The sequence below is a fragment of the Cyprinodon tularosa genome, unplaced genomic scaffold, assembly GCF_016077235.1.
Source record: "Cyprinodon tularosa strain WSP-4 unplaced genomic scaffold, ASM1607723v1 ctg1189, whole genome shotgun sequence".
NCBI lineage: Eukaryota > Metazoa > Chordata > Actinopteri > Cyprinodontiformes > Cyprinodontidae > Cyprinodon > Cyprinodon tularosa.
The window spans coordinates 28,130-45,000 of record NW_024037991.1 but is presented as its reverse complement, the minus strand read 5'-3'; the positions used below and the strand labels follow the sequence as shown (position 1 = coordinate 45,000).

Here is a 16,871-nt window from a genome sequence, read left to right as displayed (position 1 = left end):
CCACTCCCTCTCCGGCGGGTCAGCCTGACGCCTCCACTCCCTCTCCGGCGGGTCAGCCTGACGCCTCCACTCCCTCTCCGGCGGGTCAGCCTGACGCCTCCACTCCCTCTCCGGCGGGTCAGCCTGACGCCTGCTTCAATCCCACTATTCTTCAGGTCAGTTTCCCCTATGGCCTTGGCCGTCACCTCCATGATCAGCAGTTAGCTCCCCGAGTTAGAGATTTAAAGTCAGTCACCATGATTACACCCACTGCAGTCAGAGCACCACATATTGAGGAGTCAGAGTTATGGGACTACTTTTATGGGCAAAGGGAGGATCTATTCCCTTTCCTTCCACCTCCATCAGTTCTCTGTCAGCCAGCACATCCCAAGCCCTTTAGCGGGCCAGTGCCCTTAGCTCCAGAGCCCTTCAGCGGCCTGGTTTACCTAGCTTCAGAGCCTTTTAGAGGCCCAGTTTCCCCAGCTTCAGAGCCCATTAGAGGCCCGGTTTCCCCAGCTTCAGAGCCCATTAGAGGCCCGGTTTCCCCAGCTTCAGAGCCCATTAGAGGCCCGGTTTCCCCAGCTTCAGAGCCCATTAGAGGGCCGGTTTCCCCAGCTTCAGAGCCCATTAGAGGGCCGGTTTCCCCAGCTTCAGAGCCCATTAGAGGGCCGGTTTCCCCAGCTTCAGAGCCCATTAGAGGGCCGGTTTCCCTAGCTCCAGTGCCCAGTAGAGGGCCAGATTCCCTAGCTCCAGTGCCCAGTAGAGGGCCAGATTCCCTGGCTCCAGTGCCCAGTAGAGGGCCAGATTCCCTGGCTCCAGTGCCCAGTAGAGGGCCAGATTCCCTAGCTCCAGTGCCCAGTAGAGGGCCAGATTCCCTAGCTCCAGTGCCCAGTAGAGGGCCAGATTCCCTAGCTCCAGTGCCCAGTAGAGGGCCAGATTCCCTAGCTCCAGTGCCCAGTAGAGGGCCAGATTCCCTAGCTCCAGTGCCCAGTAGAGGGCCAGATTCCCTAGCTCCAGTGCCCAGTAGAGGGCCAGATTCCCTAGCTCCAGTGCCCAGTAGAGGGCCAGATTCCCTAGCTCCAGTGCCCAGTAGAGGGCCAGATTCCCTAGCTCCAGTGCCCAGTAGAGGGCCAGATTCCCTAGCTCCAGTGCCCAGTAGAGGGCCAGATTCCCTAGCTCCAGTGCCCAGTAGAGGGCCAGATTCCCTAGCTCCAGTGCCCAGTAGAGGGCCAGATTCCCTAGCTCCAGTGCCCAGTAGAGGGCCAGATTCCCTAGCTCCAGTGCCCAGTAGAGGGCCAGATTCCCTAGCTCCAGTGCCCAGTAGAGGGCCAGATTCCCTAGCTCCAGTGCCCAGTAGAGGGCCAGATTCCCTAGCTCCAGTGCCCAGTAGAGGGCCAGATTCCCTAGCTCCAGTGCCCAGTAGAGGGCCAGATTCCCTAGCTCCAGTGCCCAGTAGAGGGCCAGATTCCCTAGCTCCAGTGCCCAGTAGAGGGCCAGATTCCCTAGCTCCAGTGCCCAGTAGAGGGCCAGATTCCCTAGCTCCAGTGCCCAGTAGAGGGCCAGATTCCCTAGCTCCAGTGCCCAGTAGAGGGCCAGATTCCCTAGCTCCAGTGCCCAGTAGAGGGCCAGATTCCCTAGCTCCAGTGCCCAGTAGAGGGCCAGATTCCCTAGCTCCAGTGCCCAGTAGAGGGCCAGATTCCCTAGCTCCAGTGCCCAGTAGAGGGCCAGATTCCCTAGCTCCAGTGCCCAGTAGAGGGCCAGATTCCCTAGCTCCAGTGCCCAGTAGAGGGCCAGATTCCCTAGCTCCAGTGCCCAGTAGAGGGCCAGATTCCCTAGCTCCAGTGCCCAGTAGAGGGCCAGATTCCCTAGCTCCAGTGCCCAGTAGAGGGCCAGATTCCCTAGCTCCAGTGCCCAGTAGAGGGCCAGATCCCCTAGCTCCAGTGCCCATTAGTGGGGGGGTTTCCCCAGTACCAGAGACTCCTGAGCCCATTGGAGGTCCGTTTAGCCTAGCGCCAGAGACTCCTGAGACCATTGGAGGTCTGTTTAGCCTAGCACCAGAGACTCCTGAGCCCGTTCAGAGTCATCCTGATTTCCCTGAGCAGGCTACTGAAGGGCAGTCTGAAATAAAGCTAAGCAGGCGCTCCAAGCCTCCACGGCCCCCCAGCGGGCGCTCCAAGCCTCCACGGCCCCCCAGCGGGCGCTCCAAGCCTCCACGGCCCCCCAGCGGGCGCTCCAAGCCTCCACGGCCCCCCAGCGGGCCCCCTCTGAGGCTGTTCCTGTGCCGCTGTCGGCGGCCCCCTCTGAGGCTGTTTCTGTGCCGCTGTCGGCGGCCCCCTCTGAGGCTGTTCCTGTGCTGCAGTAGGCGTTCCCCAAGGTTCCTGCAGCTGTGTCAGAGACGGCGTCGCCGCCGGCGACCTCCAGAGACCCTCCTTCGTCAGAGACGGCGTCGCCGCCGGCGTCCTAAAGAGACCCTCCTTCAGAGACGGCGTCGCCGCCGGCCTCCTCCAGAGGCCCTCTGTCGCCGCCGGCCCCCTCCAGAGGCCCTCTGTCGCCGCCGGCCCCCTCCTGGGGTCCTCCTCCTTCAGAGACGGCGTCGCCGCCGGCCCCCTCCTGGGGCCCTCCTCCTTCAGAGACGGCGTCGCCGCCGGCCCCCTCCTGGGGCCCTCCTCCTTCAGAGACGGCGTCGCCGCCGGGCCCCTCCAGAGGCCCTCTTTCGCCGCTGGCCTCGCCGCCGGGCTCCTCCAGAGGCCCTCTTTCGCCGCTGGTCTCCTCCAGAGAGCCTCCTTCGTCAGAGACGGCGGCGCCGTCGCCGTCCTCCTGAGCTTCTGCCTCGCCTCCGGCCTCACGGCCGCCCTCCAGAGACTTTGTTTGCCCTTGCCCACCTTGGGTGGGTTGTTTCGGTTTTGTTTGGACTCTGCGTTTGGTTTTGTATTTCGTGCCCTCCTTCCTGGTTCCCCCTCCGCCCACCCAGGGGGGGTTATTTTTTGTTTCTGGACATTTTGGGCGTCTGGGATCCGCCCTTAAGTAGGGGGCACTGTCATGGTCTTGGTTCTGTTGTTCTTTTCTTTGCTCCTTGTTTTCTAGATTTATTAGCCTAATTCCAGTTTTGTTGTATTTCTAGATTTATATTCTCAAGTTTTTCTGTTGTCCTCTTTTGCCCTCTTGTGTGTGTGTGTGTATGTTCCTTTCCCCTTGGCTCCCTCGTTGTCTCCTCTCACACCTGTTCCTTGTCTGCTCGTTAGCCCTCCCTTTGTCTCTGTCTCCTATATATGCTTTCCCTCTGCTCTCACTCTTTGTTGGTTCCTTGTCTTTGCTGTCTTCCCATGCTGTGGTCTATGTTCCTCGTCTCCTCCTGGCTCCTCGTGTTTGGTTTTCCCCAGATGTCTCCTCTGTTGTGGTTTGCCTTTTTATTATTAGTTGCATTTTTGCATCCCTGCCTTTGTTGCTGTTTTGCCCCATTAAATCACCCAGAAATCTCCTCAGCCTGTCTGCCTCTGCATTTGGGTCCTCCAAAGCACAACTAAACCCTGACACCCTGTAGGGGGGGTAAAATATCTTATTTAATCAGATATTATTTCAGCTGTTATATACTGTTTATGACACACAATCCTACTAACTGTGTGTTAGAACAATAGATGAAAGAGTGATTCGAGCTCTAATCATGGTCAAACAGTTATTTCTGCATGGAATAAATTCACCACAACTTCTGTTCAAAATATTAGAATTTATTAACAAAAATCATTCAGCTCCAAGTCAAACATATTTCAGTTTAAAACTATTAATTAAAACTAGTAAAACTCAACTAAACTAAACAACTATTTACAAAGAGGAAGTGGAAAACTGTTGAAAAACATATTACAGTTTAAGATGAATTTTGAGTTTGAAACCAAAGTTTATCTGGAAGAATTTGGGATCTGATCAATTTAGCTTTTCACTAATTTAAAGAAATAGGAATGTTTTCAGACCAATTCACAATGCGTGAATAAAACATTATTTGGCCAAATAAATTATTAAAAGATTTGCTTAATCAAGAACCAATAACCTTTAGTTAAATGATTCTTTACCCTCTTTGAAATAGCTAGCAGCAAATAGACATCAGGATTCCACTAAATGACTCTTGGTCAGACTTGCTAATGGAAATGTAACGAGCATCTGAGGAACACATGAACACTAATGTTATATCAGTGTTTAACCCTTAATGAAATAAAGCTCCGAGCTTCAACAACAGCTCAACAAATATTCATGTAGCATAGCGTAGCATGCAGTCCATCCTGTTAGCTTTGTCTTTACTCATCAGTAAACATATATTGCTTGTTCTGTCCCTAATCATGCCAGACCTGCAAACCTTTTTGTCCGTGTCCATTTGGAAAGCTTGAGTTTCATCCAGCAGCTCAGCAGTCAGGCCACAGCAACCAGAGGTTTCTTTGTCTCAGTCTCACACCAGGGGTCCTTCTTGTCCAGTCTGGCTCTATAAGTTCAGAAACTCAAGAGAAATGTGTTGCAAAAGGTCTGTTTTGTAGCAGTTTGGTTCTGAAAGGTCACCATAATGCCTTATCCTTGATGATTCTGGAGATCTTGGTTTTTTTGGGGGGTCTGGATCTCCATTCTGGCCAAGACCCTACCGAAGAGGACCCCAGCTTCATGGGCGAGAGAGCAGGAAAAGAGGAGGAATCTGGTTTTCTGCTGTCCTAACACAGAGGGGGCTGGGAAGTCACACCTCAGTGGGTTGCAATGTGACTTGCCTGTGACTGCTTTTGCTGAAAAGGGGGGGCCGCAGAGGTCCCCCATCTGTCATCAACTGCATCCCCTTCTCTGGTCATCATGTCAAGATGATATATGGGCACTGGTTCCCAATGTCCAAAAACCATGATCATGGCATATGGCATAACACTGAGGAGAAATACCATGCTTCATTCCTCCCACTTTTTATGGTTTAATATTAACTGTAAACACACCATTAATAAGCTAAATTCATTACATAAGAGCAGGGCTGAGATTTAGAGGCGTTGCCATAACACTGACGGCTCTTTAAAGGCAGCATTTATTAATGAAACTCATATTCCTGGAACCAAACATGAACTTTTCTCTGTGTGTGGAAGTAGTGAAGGCAGCCCTGCATTTGCTCCGTGGTTTCTCTCCCTGCCCTGCATACAGTGTTAAAAAGCCATTCGTTCTCATGTTCAATGCATCATCCGGATGGATCTGCTCACCCTCAGTAATCTGCTTGAAGAGCAGAAGTAATGGATTGGCCCTGGTGAGGGAGGGGGATATATTACCCCAGCTGCTGTCTTCCTAAATTGCCAGCTTGTGTTTCCACTGCCACCCTCTCACCGCCCCCATCTTATCACCCAGCATGCCGTGGATCGTCCAGACTTTGCATTGGTTCCTTGGTTCTGGACATGGTGTGGTCATCAGGTCTGACGAGATTCACCATTTATTTTACACATTTATTTACATGCAGAAGGAACAAACAAAGCTCACATATCAGCTGATTTTTTTCATTTAATTGAACCAGAGCTTCAATTGGTTCAGCAGGAAAGAGACAATTCAGCTTTGATTGAATCACAGATTACCAACAGCTTATTCTAATTCGACCAAATAGGATGACTCAAGGGTTTACAAAGTCAAAGACATGTTGAGTATTTGGAAAGACAGGATTTTTCATGAAGTTAATCAAACACATAGACATTTGAATATGATCATTTTCACTGAGGAACAATGATGACAATATTTAGGTTTCTGTCAACCAGGTTTGGTGAAAGGAGACTGACACAAGAGGGCAAACAAATACCTGAGAACTCAATTACAATAAAAAATAACTAGAATAACACAAAATGGGAATAAAACCAACAAACTATAAAACACAGAAAGACACAAATGAAAGTATAACTGAAAACAAAACAAAAAAGCTTAAACAGAACCAAAAATTGCAGTCAGGGCAGTTTCCAGAAACACTCTCAGTTTAGGTTTTCTTCCTCCTTTAGCTTAACATGATTTATTTTCCAGCAGATGTTTGACGTCTCATGTTTTTTCCTCCTTGAACTAGCCGTTAGCGTTAGCTTGTGAAAACTGACCTGCATCTATAATGATACTGATAATGATCCAAAAAGCCAGGGCAGATGTGCTCTAGTGCAGATTTGTCCATGCAGCTTCTTGCTGCTGTTATCAGGTATCAGCAGATATCAGAAAATCAGGAGTTGATGCAGATAGTTTCTAAATCCCTGCTTTACTACCAACCCTGCCTTTATTCAATAAAAACAGCTTTTCTCTGCAACACAACGCAGAGCTGCTTCTGCTCTGAAAACCAAACGCTCCTAGAAACCAGAGGCCCTCCAGACAGCTGGTGCTGGGATGGTCCCATCATCCACCCTTTGAAACTTTACGTTCCTGCAGTGAAACATGATTCCCAGTCAGATCTGACTTCAGCTGGTAAATTCCCTGATATTGAACAGTCTGCATGCTGCAGGCAGTGCTGGTCTGTTTTCCTTCTTCTGTTATTTAAACTGGACCAAAACTTCAAATGGTGTCAAATCACTGATGAAATTCAGATTTAACTCAACAAGATCAACCAAACCAACCTAGTTTTACCAGGTTTCTATCAAACATAGAGCTAATGCTAATGCTCCTGTTAGCTCTAGCCTCCAAGCTGTGCTGTGGTGATAAAAGTCTCCACAATAATCTGAAAGATGTTAATCTGTTCTCCTGCAGCTGTTCGAAATGATCGGAATAAGAAGAAGAAGGAAAGTCCGAAGCCAGACCTGTCGGAGAGCTACGAGCTGACGGCTGAGCTGGAGACCATCATCGAGAAGATCCGTAAAGCTCATCAAGAAACCTTCCCGTCCCTCTGCCAGCTGGGCAAATACACCACGGTGAGTGTTTGCTTCAGAGGAGTCTCTGCTCAGTGGGATCAATGGGAACTCTGGTGTCCTTCAATCATCTACAGTACGCTCCATGACTCGTGGAACTGTGCTGCTTTCATCCCGTATAGATAATCAATCTGTGCTGTAAATCCCAGTTTAATGCAGCCTGAACCCCCAGATGTACAGCTGGAAGCGTCCAAACAAATCCTCAGCAGAGGCTCCCGTTCATTACCATCAGCCATTGATTGAACATTAAGCTCCATGTTTGGACAGTAGAGGGGATCATCGTAGAACCGTTCACATCTGACCCCCCATCACACATTTCTTTTACCTTGAAACGCTGGCAACTGCACATCGTCTGATTCTCCCCTCCGTTCAAACTTTGACACATCTGGAGGATTGCTTCTTGTGGTCAGGGAAACACAAACCCCGCCGCTGAATGATGGACAGCCTGTTAGCGAGGGGGAGAAGCAGCGGTAGAATGCCATCAGCTGAGTATATGTACTGTTAAATACTGTTGATATTAAATGTTATTTAATCAAATTACCTTGAGACTGTCATGCTGCTCTGCAAAAACTCGCCTAACAAAGGAAAATTATCATCACAATACGGCAACTCCACTCAGACAAACTGCATTGTTCCCGTTTCATAAGAATCAGATCTCTTCCAGAGTTTCAACATATAATTGCCTATATTTGCTATTATTTCAGGTTTCCTCAGTGATCTAAAGTAGAAAACAATCACTGTCAGTCTTGAAGGAAAACCACGGAGCACAGCGAGCCACAGGGCTACCCTGTCATCAGAGATGGCAAAAGTACTCACTTTCCGTACTTGAGTAAAAGTACAGATACTTGCGTTAAAAAATACTCTGGTAAAAGTGGAAGTGCTGATTAAACTTCTTTACTCAAGTAAAAGTAACAAAGTACATGTCATGATAGGCTTAAGAGGCTGAACCCACATGCAGAACACCACAGGAGGCTGAGTAAAAGTTTAACAGAGTTTATTGAAAAACATACAGAGTAATTATGAACTGGTTCTGGTACTGGTCCGGGACAGGAATCACTGACATCTGCAGAGATGGATAGTTTGATTAGCCAGGCAGCGAGATGGCTCGAGTTTGTTAATTCAGAATGTACCTAGATGAGGTTCTGGCAGATCCTTTGAGAGAGGAGGGAACCGGTTGGGTCCAGAGACTGTAGATTCAGCAGGGAGCTCAGCGGCAGCAGCGTCTAGCTTCTGACTCGTGAGTTTCAGACCTTGACTTGGTTTCCTAGCTCTTCCTTGAGAGCTGTTGGGGGAATCCAGACTGATGTCTTCGGGTTTGGCTTCCTTGGGCAGGCAGGCAGGTTTCCAGACAAAGCTCATCCAGAGCTTCAGACTTCGATCAGGTTTCCTATGAGGCAGAGAAGCCTCATAGGAAACCTGTTCATTTTCAATCATCTCGTCGTCCATGCTACTATGCTAACGCCACCGCCACCAAGCTGCAATGATTCGCCGCCAATGAATACCGCCGAATCTGTCGATTCATCTTGTAGTGGTGCGTCAAATGCAACGTAGATTCCCATCCAATTAGATTGAATTTGGTATTGATGACGTGAAAAATAATAACGGTAACTCCATTGAAATGATTCAATACTAAAGTAACGAGCCAATTACTTCCATCTGCGCAATATCTCCAAGGTAAGGAAAATCCTCTCTCACGATGATTTGGAGAGAATCATCTATGCCTTCGTCTCTTCAAGACTGGATTACTGTAACAGCCTGTTTACCTGTCTGAGCAAGAAGGAGCTGGGTCGCCTACAAATTGTCCAGAACTCTGCTGCAAGACTCCTGACCCGTACAAATAGGACAGCGGATGTTAATCCTCTCCTGAAGTCCCTACATTGGCTTCCTGTTGCTTCCAGGATAAATTTGAAAATCCTGGTCCTTACCTTCAGGGCCCTTCATGGACAGGCGCCTGGCTACATGACAGGTCTGATCCAGCCATATACGTCGGTCCGTAGCCTAAGGTCTTCAGGTCAAAACCTGCTTATGGTTCCTCGGACCCATTTTAAAAGCCGAGGAGACCGGTCCTTTAAAGCGGTGGCACCCCGTCTCTGGAATGAATGGAAGTTTACTTACTTACTTACTTTTTTAAAATGTAAGGAGCAGAAAGTACAGATATTTGTGTAAAAATGTAAGGAGTAGAAAATAAGTAGTAAAGTAAAGTAAAAATATCTGAAAAATCTACTTGAGTACAGTAACGAAGTATTTGTACTTCGTTACTTCCCATCTCTGCCTGTCATGAAATGGGAAGGATGGACCCAGCATTCAGGCGAGTCAGGCAATGGGTAGTTTCAAAATGTTCAATGACAGAAATTAAAACCTAGAGAATGGAATGCTGGCTGCTGTGGACCTGCAGTGACTGCAGCGGGAGGGCAGAGAATTGTTCATCACTCTGGTTTAACAGTTCAGTCCATCCTTTCTGAGGAAGGCAGGATCGGCTGATGACTGCCAAACGAGATGCAGCACTGAGCACTAGAGTGTCCCCAATGCAGCAACTGCAGGAGCAGGCAGGAGACAGATCCAGGTCAGAGAAACAGTTCAGAACCAGACAGTTCGGAGATCCAGGAGTCCAAAACCCTACCAGGGGTTCCGATCCATACAGGAACCGACTGATCCAGGGTTCCAGGAATCCTCAGATTATGATGGCAGGTTTAGAGTCCGATGAGTCCAGCAGTGAGCTCAGATGGAGACAGGCTGGCTCAGGGGTTGAGGGGGACAGAGACAAGACATGGTAGCAGTATAACTTCAGAAACTTAAAACTGTAGCCATCCAGAAGCCACTGACCTCGCCCATGTTCCGAGCCAAAAACCTGAGGGCTCCGCGAAGAAGGACCTGAACCTGAGCTCCCCTCGCAAGCCGAGCCAAAAACCTGAGGGCTCAGTGGAAAAGAGCCAGACAGCAGACAAACACCAAACCCTCCAAGAGTCAGGACATGAACCAGGGACTTTACTAAACTCAAAAAACAAACATGAATAAGAAACATGAAAAAACAAGAATAATGATCGGGCCCCAATAGCTGGGCTGAACCGTATATATATAGCAGAAGGAACAGGTGGATAACATAAATGATAATTATAGAACGGGGAAGGGAACGGCAGGTGAATGAAGTGAGTAATCAGATAAGCTAACGGAGCTGGCATACCCAGCTTTCCCGCTTTTATCATTATCTAACAGTTAGATAATGATAAAAGCTTTTCAGCTTTGTTATCAATCAGATAAAACTTCATCGCTCATTAGACATTCTAACATTATAGATGTTCCTGATTCGGCACACAGTTATGTTATTATCCTCATCATTGTACCCACGGTTTTTTAAGTCATCTTTGCAATATTCAGCCAGTCATATAGTATAACGTTACTAGCGTGTGCAGCGTCCAAGCAGATCTGTTACCGACACCGGCTCTCCCTGTCCTGTAAATTAAGGACAACCCGGTTTATATCTGGTTGCGCAAATGAGCTGTTGGTAGTGATTGTGCTGCCGGTACAGACAATGCCCAAGGCGATGTGGGTTGCGTTAATTTTCAGCCTCTGCATCCTCCAAGGACCCGGTTTCAAGGATCAGAAGAGAGGACCCAGTTTTCAAAGTAAACAGAAAGGAGATCAGAGTCAGAAGTGGTACTGAAGGGAAATCCAGGACAGAATCCGTTCCAGGTTTGGTTCACAGGCAGAAATTCAGCAGAAGTCGTAAGACAGTTCAGGCAAACAGATCGTTATGGGGATAGGCAGGCTCAGAGGATCAGTGCAAGAACAGGATCAGGCTATCAGAAACACTTAGTTAAGCTAGAAAACTCTCACCACATACTTGAATAATCTGGTACTGATGACTGGTTGAAGACTTGTTAAATAGACATCAGCCCCAAGATCAAGACAGTCAGAGAGGACAGGGTTGTGAGGAAATCCTGTTATTTCTTCACATTCTATGCCGTATGTCAGCACAAGGTCCAAAGTATGAAGATGAGAATGTGTGGGACTATTCACATTTTGAACAAAGCCAATAGTGTCTAAGATAGCATTAAAGGCTGCTCTTAAGCTATCGCCTTCAATGTCAGCATGGATGATAAAATCTCCCACTATGATGACCCTGTCTGGGCAGCCCACATGAACAGTTAGAGGTCCAAGCCATGTCAGGGAAACAGTCCAGAAATGGACGGTTCTGAGATCCAGGAGTCCGTAGCCTGGCCAGGGATTCCGATCCGAATAGGAACAGGCAGGTTCAGGGTTCCATGAGTCCAACAGAGAGTTCAGGCAGAAACGTTCAGATGGAAAAAAGCTAGGCTTAGTATTTGAGATGCAGGACAAGACATGACATCAGAAAAAAACCACCCATTTTTAAACTGGCTCCCTCCACTGGGCCAAAACAGGAACAGGGTATACTTAGTGAATGAGATCCCGGACATGATCAGGAAACACTAAGACATGACTAAAAAACCCTCTAACCACTGGAAATCAGCCATGATTTCCAAATAAAGACATAAAGTCAAACAAACAAACAATCAAACAATGATCTGGCCCCGATATCTGGGCTGAGCCGTAAATAAAGCAGCAGGAGCAGGTGGATGAAAAGAATGATGATTAGTAACTGGGGAGGGTTAGGCAGGTGAGTGAAATTAACAATTAAGTCAGCTATTAGGGCAGTGATCATGACACTTGCTGCAGTCAAGTTTCTGTAAGGCAACATAAATCAACGGGATTATCACAAATCAAGTAGTTAACTAGCAGACTTTTTTAAAGAAAGAGATCTTATGTTAAATAAACCACATTTAATCATTTTAACTTGTATTTAACTTTCCTCGCTTCGGAATCTTTTCTAATTTATTAGATTTTGGTCGCGGGTAAGACACGCTGGATTAGCTCTCCTGTCTCTGCTCGAGTCTAGCCATTAATAGCTTCGGCTGCTGGCAACAGGTAGCCAACAGGAAGCTCTTTTAAAAGCTGTGGCAGTGGGGTGTGTCTTCAGGGAGGAGTAGTTCCGGTTCCATAGGCGACATCTGATCTAGTAAGGCTCGGTGCTCGATAGGATCAATGGCACCACTTTGGTTTGAGAAGCAACATTTATTTTAAAGGATTTGGAATGAGGTCAAGTTAGCCTTTAAACCAACTTGGAGCAAAAGCTATGTGTTCAGATTAATTCACAATGCTAATCCAAGAGGTAAATAAAATATTATTTGCTAAAATAATATTCAATGAAATGATTTTTCTGATGAGAAATCAATGACTATTTTGGATAATTTATCCCTGAACTTGTTAACTGACTGCAGAGTCTGTAGATGTGGTGCAGCTTGGCGAGCAGAGCCAGCATTTAGCTCCATCAGTACTTCAAGTTAATCTGACTGCTTTCGGTATAACAGTGTTAAAAAGATGGAGGTCATGGAAACGCAGCTCTAACCGTCTCTGCAGGTGACGGCTTTAAATGTGAGGAAGCTGATGTTTGGGTTGAAAGTGATGCAGCAGCGATGTGACGGAGCTGAAAGCATCTAATCTGGTTTACATCCAGATTACAGCTGATGGCTGGGAAAGATGATTGACACCAAACTCTCCTGTGGGATGGTGGGGGTTAATTTGAAGATGCTAGTTTGTGAAAAAGCTGTCAGTCATCAGGGTTGCTCTACTGACCCCCGCAGCGTGTTTATGGGAAAATATCCAAAGCAACGGCAGCCTTTATGAGAATGTCTGACTCTGCAGTGATGCGATCCATTCAGCCAATCACTGCAGGTTTGATGGCAGAGCTGCGTTAGCGATGCTAAAGTAGGCCAGTCTGCAGAGCACAGCTGCACCCTTAGCTTCCAACCCCATTTTCCCTTTTCAATCCAAACACAAAGCTCCTAATCGCCGTAGCAACGCTCCACCCTTATCGCTCTCTTATGAGATGTGTTTTTCATTTAACCGCATCACATAAACGGCGTGCGTCGAGCCAAACGGCGCAGCTGGAAATAGTCAAACAAAGGAGAGAATATTGCTTTCCAATGATGGTGTTCCTAAGCTGGTGTTTGTTGTTTATCGGAGCGACAGTCGGGCTCTAATCTGGATCAGTGGTAATTAGTGTGGCTCTCAGGCGGTGAAAAGTTCCTCATTATGATCCTGATGCAGCGTCTGACTTCTCAGCAGAAACAGGATTTGGTGTAGATTAGGTTAAAGCTGCCTTTATGTGATGAAATATTTAAATCCTAGTCTGTGGTGATTAAGGAGTTCACTGCCGGGTTAGCAGAGACGGCTCCACAAAGAGAAACCCCTGGCTGACAGCGATGGGGATGAAAACCCAGCCTGGTGCTTCCAAAGACAAACTAAAGCATCAGCCAACGGCCAAGCGGCCTGCAGATATGGCCGTCTGTCTCAGGCTCTGGCTGCACCCGTTTCTGCATGTGATGCACCCCAACCTGCTGCTCATCTCACTGCCGGCCTTCTTTAACGGAGCAACTCGTCTAATTTGTTGCGATAAATGACATTAGGATTCCTTGGCAGCGTCCTTTTTTAACTCTATTGAATTAGCAGACTGCTGTAACTGACTGGATATTGCTGCTGGGGGGGTTATAGGTGGTCTGAAAAGTGTTGCACCTCGTTATGGCCTGCACCCTCTTTTCATTCGGCTCCGCCTCCTCAGCTGGAGGGCAGAAGGAGATGAGTGTCTCTAATATCTGCTCCCCTTTGGAGAATTAAGCTCTCACCCGTCTCCACCTCCTTCCTCCCAATGTGCGTCGTTGGTGCTGTTTTATCCACTGCAGCTCACTGTGTTTGATATAAACTCAGCACTAATGTTCTTCTCACTTAACCCCGTCAAACTTAACCACCTCTTCCTCTCCTACCGTCTGTTCGCTCCCTTTGTCTCCCTTTGTCTCTATGTGTCTCCCAGTGTCTCCGTGTGTCTCCCAGTGTCTCTGTGTGTAACGGCGGCCAGCGGCGGCTGCCTCAGAGCGGCGGGGATGTCAGCCGTCTGCTGTCTGGGCTGGAGCTGCTGTTCAGCAGCTGATCTGTGTGTGTTGGACCTCGATGCTAACATGCTCCTTTAGTTTGTCCTGATATCGGTCAGACGCTGAAGGAAAACTCTAAGTTTCCACCTTGAAACTTTCTCTCTCTAAGCTTCTTCTCCTGAGCAGAGATCGCTGAAAACAAACTCCTTAAATAACATTTTTCACCTCAAAGATTCTCCCATAAAAAAAAAACATTTAAAAATGAGAAATGAATATTTCTATAACTTCATGCAGCATAAAACGCTCCTGTCATTCCTACTTAATGTTTAAAGAGGGTTTAAACATTTAAAAACAGAATTAGAAGTCAAATAAAACCAATTCACAAAACTAGACTAAAATAAAAATTAGCTTAAATCAGGCCTGAATGAATGACTGAGTGGGTGAATGAGTGAATGAATGAACGAGTGGGTGAATGAGTGAATGAATGAATGAATGAGTGAATGAATGAATGAATGAATGAATGGTCGAATGAGTGAACGAATGAATGAATGATTGAATGAATGAACGAGTGGGTGAATGAGTGAATGAATGAATGAATGAGTGAATGAATGAATGAATGAATGGTTGAATGAGTGAACGAATGAATGAATGATTGAATGAATGAACGAGTGGGTGAATGAGTGAATGAATGAATGAGTGGGTGAATGAATAAATGAGTGAATGAATAAATGAATGAATAGTGAGTGAATGAATGAGTGAATGAATGAGTGGGTGAATGAATGAGTGAATGAATGAATGAATGATTGAGTGAATGAATGAGTGAATGAATGAGTGAATGAATAAATGAATGAGTGAGTGAATGAATTAATGGGTGAATGAATGAGTCAATGAATGAATGAACGAGTGAATGAATGAGTGAATGAATAAATGAATGAGTGAGTGAATGAATTAATGGGTGAATGAATGAGTCAATGAATGAATGAATGAGTGAATGAATGAGTGAGTGAATGAATGAATGAGTGAGTCGATGAATGAATGAATGAATGAATGAACGAATGAATGAATAAATGAGTGAGTGAATGAATGGGTGGATGAATGAGTGGGTGAATGAACGAGTGGGTGAATGAATGAATGAGTGAATGAGTCGGCTCTGAAATGAATGTCATTTACAAAGAATCCGTCTTCCAAAGAAAAACATTGAAACATGAAATAAACTATAAAGATACGGTTTGAACTTTAGCATAGAGATCATTTCATTCATGTCTTCATCCTGGGTGGTGAAGCCGCAGCAGGCCCAGCCTCATCCTCTCACCCGTCACAGCGACGTCTCTGCATCCCATCAGAGCTCCATGGCGCTGCCACCGCGGTCCTCATTCCTGCCGCCGCTCTGTGACTCATGCAGCACTGAGAACATCAGCAGCCGAGCTGCTTCTCCTGACTCCCTCTGTTGCTGTGTTGCAGAAGTCGAGTGCGGATCACCGCGTCAGGCTGGACCTGGGCCTGTGGGACAAGTTCAGCGAGCTGGCCACCAAGTGCATTATCAAGATAGTGGAGTTTGCCAAACGAGTGCCTGGCTTCACAGGGCTGACCATCGCCGATCAGATCACGCTCCTGAAAGCGGCCTGCCTGGACATACTGGTGGGTTCTGCTGCTGATGGTGGGTTACGACTGAAACTGGTTCCCTCTGATCCTAATGTATGAATGGAGATATACGCTGAAGATCTCAGTTATTAAAGGAGTAGCTCACATTTTCTGAAGTCAGGTTCTGTTACAAGCTTATAAGCATCAGGCCCGCAGCATGACGCTTACTGGACATAAAGAACATTGCTGTGAGAAGAAGCAGGTAGAGGTTAAAGGATCTTCTGTAAGAGATCAACTTATCAGATCTAAAGCTCTGCTGGTCTGGATGGGTCTGTCGGTTACTACTGTCTCCTCAGGAGTTATCAGAGACACCATTTACTGGGGTTTGCATCTCCGTCTGTGCTGCAGGTAACAGTACTGCAGCTTTCCATCACCATAGTAATATGTAGTTTGAAATTAGAACATTTATTATGCATCATGAATACATTATAAACCCATAAAAATAAACTCCCATTTCGTCTTCATGGAAAATGTTTTTATTTGTTTTACTTTAGTTTTCATGGCTGCTGTCAGTCGCCTGTTTAATTCCCAGATTAACTGATTATTGTTTTAATAATTGACTCATGACAGTTAATGCAAATGTTCCAGCAGGTTATTTTTAATAACTGAACTGCTGTAACAACGTTTATGACTGGAGTGGATTTAGGATGACAGAAATATCTTTGACTGTTTCTGAGTCTCTGTTTTGTGGAAAACTAATCATCCCTTCCCTAAAAACACACTAAGCTAAATTAGACGCGTGGAACAATGACTCTAGCAGCGCCTGCTGTCCCTCACCAACCTGCAGGATTCAACTTTTGATTGACGGCAGTTTGCATTTCCGTCAGGAAGTCCCATTATTCCGCTTTGCAGGATTCTGTCAGGATGACGGTGACAAAGAGCAGCGAGCGTCTGAACGGCGTCTAATGATGCAACCTTTCTGTAAAAGCTGAAATATTTTTCATCTGTCTGGAACTCACTCAGAGACATTTAAAATCAGCAGCAGCGTTTAATGCAGACGGATCGGTTCTGCTGCTCTGAGGCAACCTTGGAGGTGAAGGATCCTCCTTCTCTCTCTCTCTGTAACAATATTTACATTTCTTCAAATGCTGCACTGAGTTACCGCCTAAAATCTACCAGGAAACCTGATTTATCATCTAACAGGCCTGGTCAGCTGATAAGCAGACTCAGAAACGGCATTTCAACCTCGATGGCGGTTATCTCCTCTGGTTCTGTGTGTCACAATGAGAACTGTCTGCACGCTGCTGACTGTTAATGACAGTGTCTGCACGCTGCTGACTGTTAATGACAGTGTCTGCACGCTGCCGACTGTTAATGACAGTGTCTGCACGCTGCCGACTGTTAATGACAGTGTCTGCGCGCTGACGACTGTTAATGACAGTGTCTGCACGCTGCCGACTGTTAATGACAGTGTCTGCACGCTGCCGACTGTTAATGACAG

At 46.8% G+C, this 16,871-nt stretch overlaps 1 protein-coding gene across 1 annotated transcript in view; it reads left to right on the top strand.

Annotated features, from left to right (window-relative positions):
* Positions 1-16,871, top strand: part of LOC119772051 (retinoic acid receptor beta-like) — a 92,606-nt gene that overhangs the window by 58,643 nt on the left and 17,092 nt on the right. Inside the window, exons 4-5 of the mRNA XM_038268324.1 lie at positions 6,688-6,848; positions 15,251-15,427. Coding sequence (XP_038124252.1) covers positions 6,688-6,848; positions 15,251-15,427 — 338 coding nt within the window. The remainder of the gene's footprint in view (positions 1-6,687; positions 6,849-15,250; positions 15,428-16,871) is intronic.